At 32.1% G+C, this 18,627-nt stretch overlaps 1 protein-coding gene across 2 annotated transcripts in view; it reads left to right on the top strand.

Moving 5' to 3' along the window:
* LOC114329548 (SWI/SNF complex subunit SMARCC2) overlaps positions 1-18,627 on the top strand; it is an 88,959-nt gene that overhangs the window by 22,630 nt on the left and 47,702 nt on the right. For both annotated transcript variants that reach the window (XM_050641304.1, XM_050641303.1), the window contains exon 3: positions 5,462-5,575. In XM_050641304.1, the coding sequence (XP_050497261.1) occupies positions 5,462-5,575 (114 nt within the window). The remainder of the gene's footprint in view (positions 1-5,461; positions 5,576-18,627) is intronic.

Here is an 18,627-nt window from a genome sequence, read left to right as displayed (position 1 = left end):
TTTTTTTATTTTTGATATTCAATTACGCCCTCTAGCGGTGGACCCACAATTATGAAAATAATATCCAGGCTTTTCCTGAGGCAACTTTTGTTATAAAATTTTTTATTTCAAAGCTCTACTATAAACGGTTCCTGAGATATGGCCGAGAGCCATTCTTATTGGGACACCCGGTACATGCTGATTTCCATAAGTCGCTGATTCACAAAATAATAAAAATCGGACAGACGTTTCTAATCACAATCCATTTAGGAACCAGCGGCATTTTAAACTCACTAAAAACACATTGGTGCAGCAACGTTTGCTACTATATCTCTAATATAAGGCTGAAAAACGTGATGATGAAATTAAAAAAAAATGAAGTTCCAAAATAAGTTGCGATCTGTAACTTTCTCAATGTAGAGTATTCTACAATCGGATCCATATTCTACTTTCCTTGGATATTGTTGTATCAAGTGTGCACTAGAACTATAAGGGCCGGTTGTTCGAACGCTAATCAACAATGATCATTATTAAATATTTAATTACTGTCACCAAAACTGTCAATGTCAACTTTGTTTGGGTTGCTGAAAACATAATTAATTACAATTATGAGATTTATTATTAATTATGTTAATAATTATTGTTATATTAATTGATTATAGTCTCAGAATTGTAATTAATTATGTTTTAATAATTGACATTGACAGTAATTAATTATTTGATAATGATCATTGTTGATTAGCGTTCGAACAACCGGCCCTAAGTCTAAGATACGTTGATGCGGAACGTTCTAGTTCATTAACTTATGAGTGAAGAATTATAATACATACATTCATCTTAACTTGAAAAATTTCAACGAAGTGAAAGGTATCACATATTGTAATGTTTAGTGCAATGGAAACAAAAGTGCAAGCTAGGTTAATTCGAAACGTTATAGTTCCTATGCTTTTAAGTGAAAAATTATACTACATTCCTCCTAGTTTTAAAAATTTCAACGACGTGAAAAGTATCAATTAAGGTATCAGATCGTGTAATGTTTAGTGCAATGGAAACAAAAGTTCAAGCTAAGTTAATCCGGAACTTTCTAGTTCCTATAATTTTAAGTTACGAACTGTACAAATTTCATCCTCGTGCAGAAAGTTCTAACGATGTGACAAATCTCGATTATAGCCAATTTCACTTTGTATACAATAGAACTAAGAACATCGAATTTAAGTAATAAATGTGGTTTTAAACGTGGCTGGATTTCTATTTTCCTTGTACCCAGGTAATGAATAATGTTAATTTATCATCGTTAATTAAGTTAATATCGTAAAAATATTGTTTTCATGACGTCCATTGAAAATAAAAAATCAACCTTACCTGACATAAAATCTCTATATTGTGAAATTCACAACGTTTAGTGTTCGAAACGTTGTAAATAACACAAAATTAAGAATCATTGAATAGATGATTTAGAATTCATTTTGTCAAAAATTCAGTGTAAAGAATAAAGAAGTCACATAATATAGATAACCTAATTTGTGAGACAATTAAGATAAAAATTTACACCAAGTCGCATCCTATACTATAAACTGGTCAAAAGCTAGTCAGACGAACGCGCAAGTTAGATTTTCAAAAAAAATTATATTTTATGGGTTTTCGTGATCGATGTCGTATACGTCGAATCTCGGGAAATAATAAGTATATCGAGAAACGAAAAAGTAGGCTATCGTAGTCAAACGATCGACAAACAAACGCGCGAGTTCGATTTAAAAAAAAAATTAATTTTATAGTGTTTTTTGTAATTTATGTCGTGTATGTTGTATCTCGGGAAACAATGAGTATATCGAAAAACGAAAAAGTGGGAAATCGTAGTCAAACGATGGTCAAACGAACGCGCGAGTTCGATTTTCGAAAAATTATATTTTATGTCATTTATGTCAATCATGTCACATCTCGAGAAACAATAAATATCTGAAAAAATTAAAAGGTGGGCAAACGTGGTCAAACGATGGACAAACGAACGCGCGAGTTTGATTTTCGAAAAAATTTTATTTCATGTCATTTATGTCAATTATGTCATATTTCGAGAAATAATAAATATTTAAAAAAATTAAAAGGTGGGCAAACGTGGTCAAACGATGGACAAACGAACGCGCGAGTTCGATTTTCGAAAAAAATTTATTTTATAGGTTTTTTGTGATTTATGTCGTGTACGTCGTATCTCGGGAAATAATGCGTGTATCGAAAAACGAAAAAGTGGAAAAACGTGGTCAAACGACGGACAAACGAACGCGCGAGTTCGATTTTCGAAAAATTATATTTTATGTCAATCATGTCATATCTCGAGAAACAATAAATATCTGAAAAAATTAAAAGGTGGGCAAACGTGGTCAAATAATGGACAAACGAACGCGCGAGTTTGATTTTCGAAAAAATTTTATTTCATGTCATTTATGTCAATTATGTCATATCTCGAGAAATAATAAATATCTAAAAAAATTAAAAGGTGGGCAAACGTGGTCAAACGATGGTCAAACGAGAGCATATCTTTTTTTTTTTCAATTCGGAGCAAATTTGGGTCTTATGTTTTTTATGTCATGTATGTATCTCTTATTGTAAAGGTGGGCAAAAAAAGTAATTAGTGGGCAAACATGGTCAAACGATGGACAAACGAACGCGCGAGTTTGATTTTCGAAAAAAATTTATTTCATGTCATTTATGTCAATTATGTCATATCTCGAGAAATAATAAATATCTAAAAAAATTAAAAGGTGGGCAAACGTGGTCAAACGATGGTCAAACGAGAGCATATCTTTTTTTTTTCAATTCGGAGCAAATTTGGGTCTTATGTTTTTTATGTCATGTATGTATCTCTTATTGTAAAGGTGGGCAAAAAAAAAGTAATTAGTGGGCAAACATGGTCAAACGATGGACAAACGAACGCGCTAGTTTGATTTTCGAAAAAAATTTATTTCATGTCATTTATGTCAATTATGTCATATCTCGAGAAATAATAAATACCTAAAAAAATTAAAAGGTTGGCAAACGTGGTCAAACGAGAGCATATCTTTTTTTTCAATTCGGAGCAAATTTGGGTCTTATGTTTTTTATGTCATGTATGTATCTCTTATTGTAAAGGTGGGCAAAAAAAAGTAATTAGTGGGCAAACATGGTCAAACGATGGACAAACAAACGCGCGAGTTTGATTTTCGAAAAAAATTTATTTCATGTCATTTATGTCAATTATGTCATATCTCGAGAAATAATAAATATCTAAAAAAATTAAAAGGTTGGCAAACGTGGGCAAACGTGGTCAAACGAGAGCATATCTTTTTTTTCAATTCGGAGCAAATTTGGGTCTTATGTTTTTTATGTCATGTATGTATCTCTTATTGTAAAGGTGGGCAAAAAAAAAGTAATTAGTGGGCAAACATGGTCAAACGATGGACAAACGAACGCGCTAGTTTGATTTTCGAAAAAAATTTATTTCATGTCATTTATGTCAATTATGTCATATCTCGAGAAATAATAAATACCTAAAAAAATTAAAAGGTTGGCAAACGTGGTCAAACGAGAGCATATCTTTTTTTTCAATTCGGAGCAAATTTGGGTCTTATGTTTTTTATGTCATGTATGTATCTCTTATTGTAAAGGTGGGCAAAAAAAAGTAATTAGTGGGCAAACATAGTCAAACGATGGACAAACGAACGCGCGAGTTTGATTTTCGAAAAAATTTTATTTCATGTCATTTATGTCAATTATGTCATATCTCGAGAAATAATAAATATCTAAAAAAATTAAAAGGTTGGCAAACGTGGGCAAACGTGGTCAAACGAGAGCATATCTTTTTTTTCAATTCGGAGCAAATTTGGGTCTTATGTTTTTTATGTCATGTATGTATCTCTTATTGTAAAGGTGGGCAAAAAAAAGTAATTAGTGGGCAAACATGGTCAAACGATGGACAAACGAACGCGCGAGTTTGATTTTCGAAAAAAATTTATTTCATGTCATTTATGTCAATTATGTCATATCTCGAGAAATAATAAATATCTAAAAAAATTAAAAGGTTGGCAAACGTGGTCAAACGATGGTCAAACGAGAGCATATCTTTTTTTTCAATTCGGAGCAAATTTTTGTCTTATGTTTTTTATGTCATGTATGTATCTCTTATTGTAAAGGTGGGCAAAAAAAAGTAATTAGTGGGCAAACATGGTCAAACGATGGACAAACGAACGCGCGAGTTTGATTTTCGAAAAAATTTTATTTCATGTCATTTATGTAAATTATGTCATATCTCGAGAAATAATAAATATCTAAAAAAATTAAAAGGTGGGCAAACGTGGTCAAACGAGAGCATATCTTTTTTTTCAATTCGGGGCAAATTTGGGTCTTATGTTTTTTATGTCATGTATGTATCTCTTATTGTAAAGGTGGGCAAAAAAAAGTAATTAGTGGGCAAACATAGTCAAACGATGGACAAACGAACGCGCGAGTTTGATTTTCGAAAAAATTTTATTTCATGTCATTTATGTCAATTATGTCATATCTCGAGAAATAATAAATATCTAAAAAAATTAAAAGGTGGGCAAACGTGGTCAAACGAGAGCATATCTTTTTTTTCAATTCGGAGCAAATTTGGGTCTTATGTTTTTTATGTCATGTATGTATCTCTTATTGTAAAGGTGGGCAAAAAAAAGTAATTAGTGGGCAAACATGGTCAAACGATGGGCAAACGATGCGCAAATTTTCACACGAATATTCGCATTTCGGGGGCCAGGTTCACGGACCTAAGCTGAAGGGAAAATTCTATAAAACAGCCATAAGACCGGCTCTGATGTACGGAACTGAATGTTGGGCAGTGAAAAAGAAAGAGGAACAACGCATGCATGTGGCGGATGGATGAGTGGAGTGACAAAGAAGGAAAAAATTAGAAATGAGTATATTAGGGGAAGTCTAGGTGTGGCACCAATTGATGCCAAAATGAGAGAGCATAGGCTAAGATGGTTTGGTCATGTTCAACGTCGAGACGTTAATCACCCAATACGAAGAATAGCTGAAGTGCAGATTCCTGGAAGGAGTAGGAGAGGAAGACCAAAGAAGACCTGGGGGGAGACGATAAGGCAGGACATGTTGGTAAAGGGGATTAACATTGCGATGACCCAAGATAGAGTTGTGTGGAGAAATGCAATTAGGGAAGCCGACCCCGCATAGGGATAAAGCAAAGAGAATGATGATGATGACTCTTGAGCGAAATTCATATTTTTTTACATTCCTCGTATACTGTTGATAAAATTTGATATCTGATGATTGCGTCTTAGGTTTTAGACTATGCAGAGCACTTTATAAAGAATGACTTTTTTTCGTAAAGTTGATATTAAAAAAGTTTCCCATATGGTTCCAAGTTACACAGACACACTGTAAAGGGGTTTTCCCGTCAATAAATAAATAAATATATGCTTTGTGTTTGTTTTTGACTAAATAAATCGATTTGTTTTAGATAAAATACTTCTTGGATTTCAAGCCTGGAGGTGGTCTTTGCCACATGCTATTAGCTGCTTATAAATTTAAAAGCGAACATGGATGGCGAAAATTTGAACTCCCTGCTGGAAAGGTAATATAAACAATTTTATGCAGAAATAACAAATTTTTACCATCAAATCATGCTCCTTCTTTGCATAAGAAATATTAATTGCTTTAAAGTTGGTTTATATTCCCAGTTAAGGTTTCTACAATGCTTTCACCAAATTTTTATTGTTTTTATGTACAAGAGAAAATTATAAAATAATAATATATTAATTTTCTACTTTTCCCCCTATTCATAGGTGAGTATTTTGTGACACTCTAATCTTCTATTTAATATTTTTGCTGTAAAAGTGACGTTCGATTATTACGCATGATGCAGTTTATGTTAGTTAAGAGCAATCTGCATTGAGGAAAAGAATTCAAAGAAAACAGCTGATTAGGATAGTGAGGACAGATAGAAAAGGCAAAGGATTGAAACAAAAAGTCCTTGAGTAGGTTTTAATTTGTAATTTATATGGATTATACAAGATTGTCTTTATCAAGGAAATTGAGGGCATAACAAACTAATAGTACACTTCTCCAATAAATTAACGCACCACCTTAACAATGATGTCTCGAATTTCCTAAACTTTTGCACAATTTAAGTGATTTTTTTAATATGTGTAATATTTAACAATATCGGTGTAATAATATTGTTGCTAGACAGGCAGATTGTCATTGTATACTGGGTATACCAATCAAACTGTGTTTTTTTTTTTCAAAGTTTTCAACACCCTTTGGAATATTCTAGCATTTATAAAATACTGAAATTAAAACCCAACTACAACCACAGGTTCTTTTAACATTTTGTTTGGTGATTCATTCGCTTATGTTGGATAATAAAAAGTTAGGCACTTTAACAACTAGCCATGTTTTTCATCAATATATCCTCATTTTCTGCTTAATTTAATAAACAAGCCTAAAGTAGGCTATGAGAAATTAACAATTTGATAAATGTAGATAAGGACACACCATTAAACTTGATAAAAATGATAAACTTAAAGATAAAACCCATAACTAAATTAAAATTCATGGTGACGTTTCAATTATTATTATCGTCAGAATAATAAGTTTCTTGAGCGGATGCTTTAAAATAATTTTAAAGGAACAAACAATAATTAATGAAAACGTAAAAATGACATTGACAATCATTGGGTTAAGTCAATAATTTCAAACACGCCATGTCTTGTTGCGTGTTTAAGGGTGGCTTCAAAAGAAATATGGATAATGCCTCCTTGATGCTGAGTTCCGTTGGAGAACTTGCATGACCAATGATTGAGAAGTCCTTACGACTAATAGGGTGGTCAGAATCAGTCATATGTTGGAATACCGCTGAATTTGGAATTGTTCTTGATCGTCTTCCTAAGTGAGGAGTGACACCTAAGTGTTCGCAACATCTGACATTAAAGTGACGTCGAGTTTTCCCGACGTACGTAGCTGCACAGCTACTACATTTGAATTGGTACATAATGTTAGATGCGAGATCACTAGGAATCATGTCTTTCACATGGAAACGAGATCCTATTCTTTCCAAAGTCGTGAAAGCAAATCTTAATTCTATAGAGGGAAATGCTTTTTTAATTGTTCTACGGATGTTGCGTCGGATTTGTAAGCTGTGGTAACCAGTATAAGGAAGTTTGATATAGATCTTTTCTTTGATTTCTTCTACTTTGCTATTTGGTTGGAATTTGTTATTGAAAAAACGTCTGATGTATCTTTCTAAGAAGTTCAACGAAAAACCATTTTTACTTAAGATCACCTTAATCACCAACCAAGACAGACACAAAGATGGAATTATGGTCAGTTTCGACGTTGAAAGTCTGTTTACAAACGTTCCCTTAGATGAAACCATCAACATAATAATAAATTCACTTTTTCCAAGTTCAAATTCAAACTTTTTAGGAATGAAGCAGTCAAAATTTAAAGATCTACTGACATTAGCTGCCAAAGAATGTCTATTCAGTTTTGACGGAAAAGTGTATAGACAAATAGATGGCGTTGCAATGGGCTCTCCTTTAGGACCAGTTTTCGCGTATACTTTTCTTTGTCACCATGAGAAAACATGGTTAGCTGACTGTCCAATTTATTTTAAGCCACTTCTTTATAGACGATACGTGGATGATATTTTTCTCATCTTCAAACATACCGATCACATTCAACATTTTTTAGATTATCTCAGCCAGTAACACCACAATATGAAATTTACTAGTGAAATTGAAGTCAATGGAAATCTGCCCTTCTTAGGAATTAACATCTTCAGATCACCTTCAGGTTTTTCCACTTCAATATATAGAAAACCAACCTTCACCGGCCTGTATATAAACGCAGATAGCTTCATTCCCAACAAATACAAAACAAGTTTAATCAATATACTTGTTCACCGCGCTTTCACTATCTGTTCAACCTGGCAATTCCTACATGAAAAGTTAGAAAACATGAAGGTGATCTTAAGTAAAAATGGTTTTTCGTTGAACTTCTTAGAAAGATACATCAGACGTTTTTTCAATAACAAATTCCAACCAAACAGCAAAGTAGAAGAAATCAAAGAAAAGATCTATACCAAACTTCCATATACTGGTTACCACAGCTTACAAATGCGACGCAACATCCGTAGAACAATTAAAAAAGCATTTCCCTCTATAGAATTAAGATTTGCTTTCACGACTTTGGAAAGAATACGATCTCGTTTCCATGTGAAAGACATGATTCCTAGTGATCTCGCATCTACATTATATACCAATTCAAATGTAGTAGCTGTGCAGCTACGTACGTCGGGAAAACTCGACGTCACTTTAATGTCAGATGTTGCGAACACTTAGGTGTCACTCCTCACTTAGGAAGACGATCAAGAACAATTCCAAATTCAGCGGTATTCCAACATATGACTGATTCTGACCACCCTATTAGTCGTAAGGACTTCTCAATCATTGGTCATGCAAGTTCTCCAACGGAACTCAGCATCAAGGAGGCATTATCCATATTTCTTTTGAAGCCACCCTTAAACACGCAACAAGACATGGCGTGTTTGAAATTATTGACTTTACCCAATGATTGTCAATGTCATTTTTACGTTTTCATTATTGTTTGTTCCTTTAAAATTATTTTAAAGCATCCGCTCAAGAAACTTATTATTCTGACGATGATTAAAGTAATAATTGAAACGTCACCATGAATTTTAATTTAGTTATGGGTTTTATCTTTAAGTTTATTATTTTTATCAAATTTGATAAATGTCATTATATTAACTGTCAAAAAGTGTCTGATTTGTTATGAAAATTAGTATATTTATTATTTAAAGTTTCAATTAAATCCATATTTTTTTGTTGTTTGATGGAGATGAAATGAGCTACGAGGAATTTGACCTGCGATGAGTGTGTTCAAGCAGTGACCTTAGATAGCGAAGGACTTAGCTACCATGCTATCGGTCGGAGGTTGGGAGTTTCACATACATCAATTTCCCATATTGTTCAATGCTTTAGAGAAATGCACAACTACAGCAGACGTCCCGGACAAGGCACACCTAAAGTTACTACAGTCGTTCAAGACCGTTTTATTAGATTATGCGCTTTAAGAGAACAATTTACCACGTCAAGGAATCTTTTAATGAAACTTAGTGCGGTTCGTAATACATATCCAACCCAGTATTGATACCATGAGGAGACTTGTTATAGAACATGACTTGCGTATTCGAAGACCAGCTTCAGACCCAACTGCAAATCACCACAGAGATAAATTGCAATTTGTCAGAGCTAATAAACTGGAATAATCACGACTGGGAAAACGCTCTGTTACAGATAAATCTAGATTTTGCCTCTATAGTTCCGATCGACGTTTAAGAGTAATCCAAGACCAAATGAGCGTTATGTCCAGTAGGGTGGTGCGAAAAAAGTCAAGTTGATAATCCCGTATCGCTATAGTGCGGAAAAGTTGCGATTGGTAATTACAAGAAAAACAACACAAAAATTATTAAAATCGGACTTTATCTTCCGATCCCGCAACGGGCCTAAAGATTATGAAAAAAATGAAATTTTACCTTTTCTTCGAACATTTTTATTTATCCTCCATGTACGTTTTATGTATCGCTATAGTAAAATTTATATACAGTTTGCATGGTTAAGTAATAAAAACAACAGTTTTACGCATCTAACGAATATCTTCCGATACCGCAAAGTCAATCAAAATCTATAAATATTTGATATTTTCGGTTATTTTCATAAATTAAAAAACATTTAGTTATCTCATTTTTCTCCTACATTGTGAAGTTTTTCGCTTGTTTATAATATATTGTATGACAATACTTAAACAACCCAGAACTCACAACGAGGAGGTGGTTGCACTTCTAGCTCCACACACACCCTTCTCTCCAACCAATCAATGAGTGTGATTTTTACATTATTTACATAGTAAATTTCTTTTCATGCTTGTATCCAGCTTTTAAACGTCAACTTTGTATTGTAATTTGGTGGTAGAATTTGGCAGCATGGACCTTGATTTAAGTGTTGCCCTTATGAATCCATCTCTTGATTGGGGCCCACATACATTAGACCAGGGGTGACCAACTTAATCGGACTCGAGATCTACTGTCTGCCTTTCTAATTCTCTGGGATCTACTGACTAGGAATTTTTGTAATATTTAGGAAGGGAATAGATAGATAGGTAGATAATTTTTTCTTGCCATCGATCGACTGACCTAGGGGTCGCGATCGACGGGTTGTCCTCCCCTGCATTAGACGATGCTTCCGTGACCAACTTTAGGCACCTCTCATCAGCTTGCGTATGTCAGGGATAGTTTTGTACATTCTAGTCTGATATGTCGCCCGATGTAATGCAAGAACTTATATCTTCATTTGACACTTCGAAGAAGTGGTGGAGAAGATAGTTTTGCAACAGTCTGCAATAGTTTTGCAACATTATATTCCAGTCTATTATTTCAGTTTAGTCTCGTGCTTCAAAATTTCAAGTAGTAGGGAGAAAGGAAACACATTAGAGAGCTAAGAAGAGTGTTAAAAGCCGGATAGACTAAAGCCAAGGGCAAACGTATTAGAAATTTCATCCCTCCTACTTTAAATTTTGAAGCACAGCAGTACACTGAAATATTGATTGGAATGTTAAGAAACTATCTTCTCCACCAGTTCTTCAAAGCGTTTCAAATGAAGATATAAGTTCCTACATTATATCAGGCAACACGCCAGACTGGAATGTACAAAACCATCCCTGTCATACGCAAGCTGTCCAGCGGTACATAGAGTTGGTCACAGAAGTATCATCTAATGTATGTGGGACCCAATCAAGAGATGGATTCATCAAGGCAACACTTAAATCAAGGTCCATGCTGAAAGATTTTACCACCAAATCAAAATTCAAAGTTGACGTTTAAAAGCTGGATACAAACAAATGAAAAAGAAATGTACTATGTAAAAACCACACACTTATTGGTTGTATGAAGAGAAGGGTGTGGGTGGAGTAAAAAGTGCAACCACCTTCTTGTTGTGAGTTCTGGGTCGTTTAAATATTATTATACAATATACAGGGTGTCCAAAAACTCTACCGACAAACGAAGACAGGAGATTCCTCAGATAATTTTATGACAATTTAACCCAATTCACCTAGTCCGAAAATGCTTCCTAAGGGAGCTAGAGCTCTTTGAAAATGGCGCCATGTAATTAGTTTTTCTTAAATACCTCCAGAACGCTTCTATTTAGAAAAACGAAAATTGGTGTATTTATTTACTTTCCTAAAATGAATCGATTCCATCCATTGCGAATTTCTAGTACCGGTCATAGGCGTACTGGGTAGGGCAACGGTTATTTTATTGCATAACTTTTTTGTCTTCAACTTTTAAACATTTTTGATACTGGATTATTAAATTGTAAGGTATTCTAGTACTAAAAGGTACTCTTACTTTAAGTCGATAGGATACACCGTTTTCTAGAAAAATCTATTTGAAAATTTTTAGTTTTGGGAATTTGAAAAAAAAAAGTTAAAAATTAAAAAAAAAAACCGATGTATTTTACCAACTTAAAGCAAGAGTAACTTTTAGTACTCGAATATCTCATAATTGAATAATCTCGTGTCAAAAATACTTAAAAATTAAAGACAATAAAGGTATGCTATAAAATAACTGTTGACCTACCCAAAACGGACGCCTATGACCGGTACTAGAAATTCGCCATTAATAAAATCGATTAATCTCTGGAATATAAATAAATGTACCAGTTTTCATCTTTCTAAATAGTTTTTTTTTTAATTCAAGGAACGAAAAATTTTCAAATCGATTTTTCTAGAAAACGGTGTGTCCTATCGACTTAAACTAAGAGTACCTTTTAGTACTATAATAACTCACAATTAAATAATTCAGAGTCAAAAATGCTTAAAAATTAAAGACAAAAAAGTTAGGCGATAAAATAACCGTTGCCCTACCCAAAACGGACGCCTATGACCTGTACTAGAAATTAACAATGGATGGAATCGATTCATTTCTGGAAAATAAATATGTATACCAATTTTCGTTTTTCTAAATAGAAGCGTTCTGGAGGTATTTAAGAAAAACTAATTACATGACGCCATCTTCAAAGAGCTCTAGCTCCATTAGGAAGCATTTTCGGACTAGGTGAATTGGGTTAAATTATCTTAAAATTATCTGAGGAATCTCCTGTCTTCGTTTGTCGGTAGAGTTTCTGGACACCCTGTATAAACAAGCGAAGAGCTTCACAATGTAACAGAAAAATGAGATAACTAAATGTTTTTTAATTTATCAAAATAATCAACAATTTCAAATTTTTATAGATTTTGATTGACCTTGCGGGATCGGAAGATATTCGTTAAGTGCGTAAAACTATTGTTTTTATTACTTAACCATGCAAACTGTAAATAAATTTTACTATAGCGATAAATAAAATATAAATAAAAATTTTCGAAAAAAAGGTAAAATTTCATTTTTTCATAATCTTTAGGCCCGTTGCGGGATCGGAAGGTAAGTTCCGATTTGAATAATTTTTGTTTTGTTTTTCTTGTAATTACCAATCGCAACTTTTCCGCACTATAGCGATACTGGATTATCAACTTGACTTTTTTCGCACCACCCTAATGTCCAGTGCAACATACAGAACGATTATATTTAATGGAGGATCTATAAAGGTTTTGGGAGGAATTTCTTTAACAGCGCAGACAGATCTTGTTCCTTGACGTGGAAGTTCTTTAACCCTTTCAGTTTCGAGTTTGATCGCATCCAAGTCGAAGACGTCTTACATTTACTGTATAGAAGAAACATGCCAATCAGTATTATACAAACCATCGAAAACATCTACTTTCATAATCGAATACAGGCAAAGATAAATGGAAAACTAACGCTGTTTATACCAGTACAAAGCTGAGTCAGACAAGGTGACTCTTTCAGGGCCGTCTCAACCCGGGGTGCAAGGGGTGCGAGACACCCGGGCGCAAAGTCCAAGGGGCGCAAGCCGAACATTTGCTAAGCTCACAATTACGCTTTTTGTCCTTATAAAACCTACAAATAACAAAAACATACAAGTGCACTTTCGGTATTTTTTACAAAGGCTATTAATGCTTACTACACCTATGATTCGCAAATGTAATATGAAACCCATTTAGTTTATTCTGACAATCATTTCAAAAAGGTGACGCGTACACTATTTTGACCAATATTGAATGTCGAGTAACAATGAATCATCATCTTGTAAAAATTATCAGTGTATCCGATTCTGCTGTTAAAAGTATAATTGCCGTTGGGGAGCTATGTATGTATCCCACTTTTAGCGACACCTTTTATAATAGGAAAATATAAATGCTGATTTTCAAAAACCTAATTTTCTTCATTACGTTTGCGACAAGAAAGACGTTTATTACGTTTTTAGAAAGACACGAGAGAAGGGTAGCCACCTAATTTCTGTAAAAAAAATGTAGATCTAAAAAAAGATTTACTAGAAAGTCATACAGTAGACTCTGTCAATCAAGCAGCAGTTGAACGCGAAAGAAAAAGGTGGACGGCGGTTTTAGAAAGAATTATCGAAATAATAACATTTTTAGCACGACAAAATTTACCATTATAGACCAGGGCGGATCTGTAAAAATATTAGTACATTTGGACGTTGAGAGGTGACTCAAATTTTTTTACAGAAATTGCTTGAAAATAACTCAAATAATAATATTTGAGTTATCTTCCCTCTCAAAAAGGTCCGGAACATTGTTTAAATAATCAAAATGTCAAAAAATGAAGGAAAAATTCGATTTTTTTCTTGGTTTTTGATTATAACTTTAAAAGTATTCATTTCCGAGAAAAGTTGCACTGACATAAAAGTTGCATAATTAAATTTGCTATAATATAGAATTGGTTATAAATTTAAATAATAGTCACCCTTGTTGCAAAATAGCAATAATTGCGAAAAAAACTATACAAAAACAAGTATTCGCATTTTACGTTTTTTTAACCATTTATGCTACACTTAGGACCTTCATATTTCACTCAGAAAAACTTTATGATACAGTAAAATAACACTCTAAATTTCACTAAGATCGGTTCAATAGATTTTGCAAAATATATTTTGCAATCCAGCTTTCGCAAAAAAAATTCGTTTTTTCAAAATGTTACAGGACTGAAAATAAAGCAGATAGCAAGTTGAATTTTTTTGGGTATAGAAGTGTACTGTACCTTTTATTTGCAATTTGCAAAATTAAGATCGATTAACTGTCACGACGTCAGGAATTTTTTTAAATAAACATTAATTATTGGTGCTACGCGCAGGACAGCGGATAGTTTGCTCTGATTGGGCAATTCAATGACCTTTAATAGTGATTGATACATTTTAATTTTTATTACATTTCGATATAAATAAATAAATTTGTTTATTGCAAAATAAAAACATATACTTTATCCTTTAAAATGACACTTTTTTTAGCAAAAACTTTCTTTGTTCATATATTTTAACTTAGAGAATAAAAGTTTATTATTTTTAAACATATGCAATTGTTTAAACAATATTTCACAAACAATAATAAAATTAGTTTGATTTTTGTGGAATTAAAATATTAAAATACAACAAAATATAGAGTAAGAAAATAATGTATTAGATAAAGATTAGAAGAAATTTTGGTGGAAATCAACTTGTGTGAATCGAACAGGTAGCATCAACAATTAATGTTTATTTAAAAAATTTCCTGACGCCGTGGTAATTATTCGATTTTGATTTTGCAAATTGATAATGAAAGGTACAGTACACTTTATAAGCAAAAAAAAATTCAACTTACTCTCTGCTTTATTTTCAGTTCTGCAACATTTTTAAAAAATGAATTTTTTTTGCGAAAGCTGGATTGCAAAATTTATTTTGCAAAATCTATTAAACTGATCTTAATGAAATTTAAAGTGTTATTTTACTATATCATAAAGTTTTTCTGGGTAAAATATGAAGGTCCTAAGTGTAGCATAAATGGTTGAAAAACGTAAAATTCGAATACTTGTTTTTGTATAGTTTTTTTCGCAAGTATTGCTATTTTGCAACAAGGGTGACTATTTTTTAAATTTTTAACCAATTCTATATTGTAGGAAATTTAATTACGCAACTTTTATGTTAGTAAAACTTTTCTTAGAAATGAACAGTTTTAAAGTTATAATTAAAAAACCAATAAAAAAATCGAATTTTTCCTTCATATTTTGACATTTTGATTATTTAAACAATGTTCCGGACCATTTTGAGTGGGAGGATAACTCACATATTATTATTTGAGTTATTTTCAAGCAATTTCTGCAAAAAAATTTGAGTCACCTCTCAACGTCCATCTCAAAACAGATGAGCCCTGGACTATTAAGAGGAACCAGTCAAAGGTTGCATGAATAGGATAACGGTAACTTCTTAAAATTAATAGAATGTATTTCCAATTTTGATAATACGCTATCAGAACACATTACACGAATTGTTGTCAAATCTTCCTTTTTCTGGAAATCTAATGAACTTTCTTATTTTAAATGGAACACCCTGTATATTTTTTGCGTTTTGAAGTCCTTAAGAAATACTGATTATTTTTATGTTATATTCCTTATACCTAAATGCCATAATTTCGGAGTTATTGTGACATTTATTAAAAAAAATTTAAAGAAATTATAGAAATCAATTTCGGCCCTGTTAGACATTTTTTTAGGTTCTTTGGATCACTGGGAATAAAAAAAGGTCTTTTTTAATTTTTCTCCAAAGTTAATCGTTTCAGAGTTATAAACAATTTAAAACTGAAAAAAATTGAAAAATGACGATTTTAATGATTCAAAAACACAAGTAAAAAAAATCATTTTTAAAATTACGAAGTACCAAAATTCAAGCTCAAACCCTCTTCTATCAGCTCCCTATAAGAATGGTTGGCACGTTTTATTATAAAACATTGTTTTTTATTGTTAATGAAGCTCATATGAGAGAACGGGCGATCGGGCTGCATTAACAATTAAAAACAATATTTTAGAATGAAATACATAAGACCAAATCACTTATCGGTAGCTGATACAATAAGGTTTGAGTTTGAATTTAGGCACTTTGTAGTTTCAAAAATAATATTTTTTACTTTCGTTTTTAAACCTAGAAAATCATGTATTTTCGATTTTTTTCAGTTATAAATTGTTTATAAATCGGAAAATATTAGCTTTAGAGAAAAATTATAAAAGACCTTTTTTATTCCCAATGATCCAAAAAACCTAAAAAAAAATCGGGCCGAAAAAATTGGTTTTTATATTTTCTTTAAAATTGTTTTTAATAAATGTTATAATAACTCCGAAATTATGGCATTTAGGTATAGGCAACATAACATGAAAAATAATCAGTATTTCTAGGGACTTAAAAACGCAAAAAATATATAGAGTGTTCTATTTAAAATAAGAAAGTTCATTAGATTTCCAGAGAAACGGAAGATTCGTCAACAATGTAATTATCACTATAATATCGGCAGCATTAGAAGACCCTGACTCACCAAAATCTATAAAAATCGTTCTAGCGGTTTCCTAGAAATTACCGTGTTTCCATACTTTCTCGTTACCCTGTATAATCTTCTGACAAAAGGGGGCGCAAATATGAGTCTTGCACCCCGGCGCCGTGTATGCTTAAGACGGCCCTCTACAATTGAGTTTTAATTTCATTATTTTATAAATGCTAGAATATTCCACAGGGTGTTCCTAACTTTGAGACAAAAACACAGTATGATTGTTACACCAGGTATACAATGACATTTACCTGTCTATCTACATTATGGCAGCGATATTTTTAAGGAATAAGGAATATATTTACAAAATCACTCAAATCAGACAACAGGATTAGGAAATTCGAGACATAAAAAATATTCCAATTTTGAGATGGTTATTAATTTCTTGGAGAAGTGTAGTACAAGGATTCTTGCAAGAATATACTTCAATTAACATCATTTTAGAGTCTTATACTTAAAAAATGTATTAGATGTCATATAATAGTCATTTAAAAAATATTAGATCAGCTTTTCTAGTGTAACAAAACAATATTGTTTATTTTGAAAATGGATTCAAAAGATATTTAAACACTTAATAAATTATCTAAAAGTTAAAACTATAAAGTAATCATTTTTAAATAACTTTTATCGCGAAGTAAAAACTTCTTTATATAATTGGTATAATTTAATCACGAATTGAAATTCTAAAAAATCCAAATGGATTACATTAGTCGTTCAAAACGTTTTCGGACTTATCAGTCCATCCACAGTGAACCTAAAAGTAAGTACCCCCACTTAATGATGATTGAAAAATATAGGTGAAATTTGACTGTTAATACAAATGTGGTTGAATCATTTTACTTACTAAATAGCTCCAAAACCAAACAAGTTGGATTTAACAACGTTGATGGACAGAACGTCTAATTTCCATTGATGTAATGTGACGCAACGTCTATAGGCGACATTTTTAAAATAACAAGTTGTGACAAAAAATTGCACAATGTTTACAAAAAATGTTAAAAACTCATTGTTTCCATAAACTATAAGCGCTAAAAGAAATTCAGCAATTTCCCTATTCTACTTTGCAAAACACAATAATAGTGTCACAACACTTGCCTAAACATTTGATGCACTGTCCGTCAACATATTAATATGAAATGTACATTATAAATTTGTAAAAATAATGCAACTTAGAAGCCGATTATCTTCGGTATAATAATACTTCAAATTATTTTTACAAATTTATAATGTAAATTTCATATTAAATCCAACCACTGTTTGGTTTTGGGGCTATTTAGCAAGTAAAATGAGTAAGTAATTACAACCACATTTCAGAACGACTGTCAAAGTTTCGCCCATATTTGTTCAATTTTCAAAAGGTGCGGTTACTCACTTTTAGGTTCACTGAGGATGGATTGATAAGTCCGAAAACGTTCTGAACCACTAATGTAATCCATAACTAAATGGTATACAGCCAACACCCGGGAACTATCACGTTTTGATAAATTAATAATCATTTTTTATTATAATTATAATTCCTATATGTTTACGGTACATTCCATGTCAAATCACTCAGGCAAAAAATTTTGGATCTCCGATTTGTCTGAAAATTGGTATATAGCTTCTGCGGGACGTAAAACTAAGATATTTAAGGTCAAAAAATCTTCTTCTTTTTTTCTTAAAATGTTATTTTATGCGATTTTACAGTGATTTGGTGTTTATTTAAACAATTTTGCATTTTCTGTCGTAAAGTATCAATGAAAAAAATAATATTTTAATAGAAAGGACTCACAAATATCATTATATGGCATTATAACAAGTTATTTTGAATCAAAACAAGTTTTTGATCAAATTTTATAGTGTAGAAAACGTTAAAATACCGTTTTTTACATTTTCCTCCATTCCCAAAATACATCATCGATTTGGCTGAAAATTTGCCCACAGATAGCCAATAGATAGGACTTTAAGTGGTTAGAAAGATTTGAATTATATTACAATACCAAAAAAGTTACATGCAGTAATATCAGACTCAAAAGTATATATTAGTCCAATCGGGATAGCATTTGACCTTGAATGCCGAGCTGCCCAAAATTTTATTTTTCTGATCTTTAGGGGAGTCAATAGTAGCCTAAATTTAAAATCACGAAT

Source organism: Diabrotica virgifera, chromosome 10 (assembly GCF_917563875.1).
Source record: "Diabrotica virgifera virgifera chromosome 10, PGI_DIABVI_V3a".
In the NCBI taxonomy this organism is placed as follows: Eukaryota; Metazoa; Arthropoda; class Insecta; order Coleoptera; family Chrysomelidae; genus Diabrotica; species Diabrotica virgifera.
Note: the sequence above shows the minus strand (reverse complement) of the source record. Positions and strands in the feature narration are given on the sequence as shown.